The sequence below is a fragment of the Pezoporus wallicus genome, unplaced genomic scaffold (assembly GCF_028554395.1).
Source record: "Pezoporus wallicus isolate ANWC-B61680 ecotype Strahan unplaced genomic scaffold, APGP_CSIRO_Pwel_v1 contig_8468, whole genome shotgun sequence".
Classification (NCBI taxonomy): Eukaryota; Metazoa; Chordata; class Aves; order Psittaciformes; family Psittacidae; genus Pezoporus; species Pezoporus wallicus.
The window spans coordinates 2,722-5,630 of NW_026640274.1; the positions used below are offsets into that span (position 1 = coordinate 2,722).

Below are 2,909 nucleotides of genomic sequence, written 5' to 3' on the forward strand. Positions count from 1 at the left end.
ATTGCCACAGATGGAAGATCAAGGATAGTTTTCTGGAGAGGAAACAGCTGAACTTTATTCACAAAGAGAAATAAATGAAGAAACAGTTGTACTTCATCAGCAAAGTGTAGAGGAGACAAAGCCAGAAGATCAGAAGTGGAGTAGGCTCTTTTCGATGACCTTCCCAGGTGTTTCCTGGGTTAATGTAGGTGTTTAAGGAAACATTTTGACAGGTATCTATCAGTTAAAATGCCTTTAGGAAAAGAGAGACGAGCGAAGAGAGGACGAGAAGAGGAAACGAGAGGAGAAAAGAACAGGGATGAGGACAAGAGAGGAAACCGCCACTTTTGTTTTCGAAGAAGGGAAACTGTGAAGGGAAAGCGCTGAGTTTGGTGGCCTAGCTGGTGAGCCAAGGGCCCGTCCTTCCAGGAACACAGCGCGGCGGCCAGAGCCGGCCACTCGCGGAAGCAGACGCGGTCGGACACCAGGTGCCGCTGTTGGCCGTGAAGACGTTGGAAGCCTGCGAGAGGCGACAGCTCCTCCCTGAACCGGTGTAACGTCTGCCGTCAGCGCAGAGGGAGGCAGGATGAGGCTGATCGAGAGGAGTGGCGGCCCGGGTCTGCCGGGGAATCCCTAAGGCGAGCGACCGAACGGCGGCTGAGAACCGTGCGGGCCCGGACCGGTGCGAGGCGATGGGCGTGTGTGTTGGTGCCTTGTTGGTACTGGTGCTGCAGCTGGCCTGGGCGCTGGTCGGCGGGCAGGTGCGGTACTCGGTGCCGGAGGAAGCCAAGGCCGGCACGGTGGTGGGCCGGCTGGCGCAGGACCTGGGCCTGGAGGCGGGCGAGCCGGAGGCGCGGCGGCTGCGGCTGGTGTCGCAGGGCCGGCGGGCGAGCGTGGAGGTGAGCGGGGCGAGCGGGGCGCTGGTGGTGAGCTCGCGGCTGGACCGGGAGGAGCTGTGTGGGAAGAGCGCGCCTTGCTCCCTGCGGCTGGAGGTGCTGGTGGAGCGGCCGCTGCGCGTCTTCCACGTGGAACTGGAGGTCACCGACATCAACGACAATGCCCCGGTCTTCAATGTAAAAGAGGAAGCCCATAACATCGCTGAGCTGTCTTTGCCGGGGTCTCGTTTCCCACTGGAGGGCGCGTCGGATGCAGATGTCGGAGCCAACGCACAGCTCTCCTATAGCCTCAGCCCCAGCGAGCACTTTGGTTTGGATATACAAAAAACGGAGGAAGAGGGCGAGTCGTTATTCCTGGTGCTCAGGAAGCCTCTGGACCGCGAGACGATGCCGATTCACCGACTGGTGCTGACGGCGACTGATGGGGGCAGTCCGCCACTGACGAGCACAGTGGAGCTGGTGATCTCGGTGCTGGACGCGAACGACAACGCTCCCCAGTTCAACCAGTCTGTGTATAAAGTGAAAGTCTTAGAGAGTTCAGAACCAGGAACTCTATTAATCACGCTCAGTGCCACGGATTTGGACGAAGGCATTAGTAGTGATGTTATGTATTTATTTAGTAAGCATGTCACCGCAGAAGTTAAAGAAATGTTCTCCATTGACGAAAACAAAGGAGAAATGAGGCTTCGGGGAAATTTAGACTACGAAGAAAAGGATAGTTACGAGATCGCAATAGAAGCAAGAGACAAAGGCTTCCCGCCGCTGTCGGGTCACTGCAGAGTGGTGGTGGAGGTGCTGGACGTGAACGACAACTCACCGGAGGTGTGGGTGACGTCGCTGTCGGTGCCGGTGCCAGAGGACGCGGCGGTGGGGACGGTGGTGGCTCTGCTGAGCGTGTCGGACCGCGACTCGGGGGCGAACGGGCGCGTGCGCTGCACGGTGTGGCCGTCGGCGCCGTTCGATCTGGTGTCGACGTTCGCGGGCTCGCACTCTCTGGTGCTGCGGGAGGCGCTGGACAGGGAGCGGGTGTCTGAATACGAGGTGGAGGTGCGGGCGGAGGACGGCGGGGCGCCGCCGCTGCGCGCCAGCCGGGGTCTGCGTGTGCCGGTGTCGGACGTGAACGACAACGCGCCGGCGTTCGCACAGGCCGTGTACACGGTGCTGGCGCGGGAGAACACCGCGGCGGGCGCGGAGCTGGCGCGGCTGTGGGCGCGGGACCCGGACGAGGCGGGCAACGGGCGCGTGAGCTACTCGGTGGCGGAGAGCGGCGGCGGGGCCGCGGTGTCGGGCGTCGGGTGGCGTCCGGCGTCGAGCTACGTGTCGGTGGACGCGGAGAGCGGTCGGCTGTGGGCGCTGCAGCCGCTGGACTACGAGGAGCTGCAGGTGCTGCAGTTCGAGGTGCGGGCGGTGGACGCGGGGGAGCCGGCGCTGTGCGGCAACGCCACGGTGCAGCTCTTCGTGCTGGACGAGAACGACAACGCGCCGGTGCTGCTGCCGCCTGCCGGGCCGGGCGCCGGGGCCTGGGGCTCGGCGGCGTCGGGTGCGGACTCTTTGGCGCTGTGGGCGTGGGCGACGTGGGGGGCGCCGGCGGGGCAGGTGTTGGCGAAGATCCGCGCAGTGGACGCGGACTCGGGCTACAACGCGTGGCTGCGCTACGAGCTGTGGGAGCCTCGGGGCAAGGGCCCGTTCCGCGTGGGGCTTTACAGCGGCGAGGTGAGCACGGCGCGGGCGCTGGAGGAGGCGGACGGCCCGCGGCAGCGTCTGGTGATCGTGGTGCGGGACCACGGCGAGCCTGCGCGCTCGGCCACGGCCACGCTGAGCGTGTCGCTGGTGGGAAGGGACGAGACGGCGCTGGCTGCCTCTGACTCCGGTTCTGCGAAGGCGGGGCTCCGGCCGGCAGAAGGCGGTGCATTGGCTGCGGCATCTGCGGCGACGACAACGAACGTGTGGCTGGTGGTGGCTATCTGCGTGGTGTCGAGCCTGTTCCTGCTGGCGGTGGTGCTGTATGGGGCGGCGCGCTGGGCTCCACGGTCG

At 64.3% G+C, this 2,909-nt stretch overlaps 1 protein-coding gene across 1 annotated transcript; it reads left to right on the forward strand.

Annotated features, from left to right (window-relative positions):
• Positions 1-671: 671 nt before the first annotated feature.
• On the forward strand, positions 672-2,906 carry LOC130604073 (protocadherin alpha-6-like; the record flags this gene model as incomplete). The annotated part of the gene is made up of 1 exon (XM_057418332.1): positions 672-2,906. A coding segment is annotated over exon 1 (2,235 nt), but the record flags the coding sequence as incomplete, so codon positions are not given.
• Between the last annotated feature and the right edge of the window lie 3 nt (positions 2,907-2,909).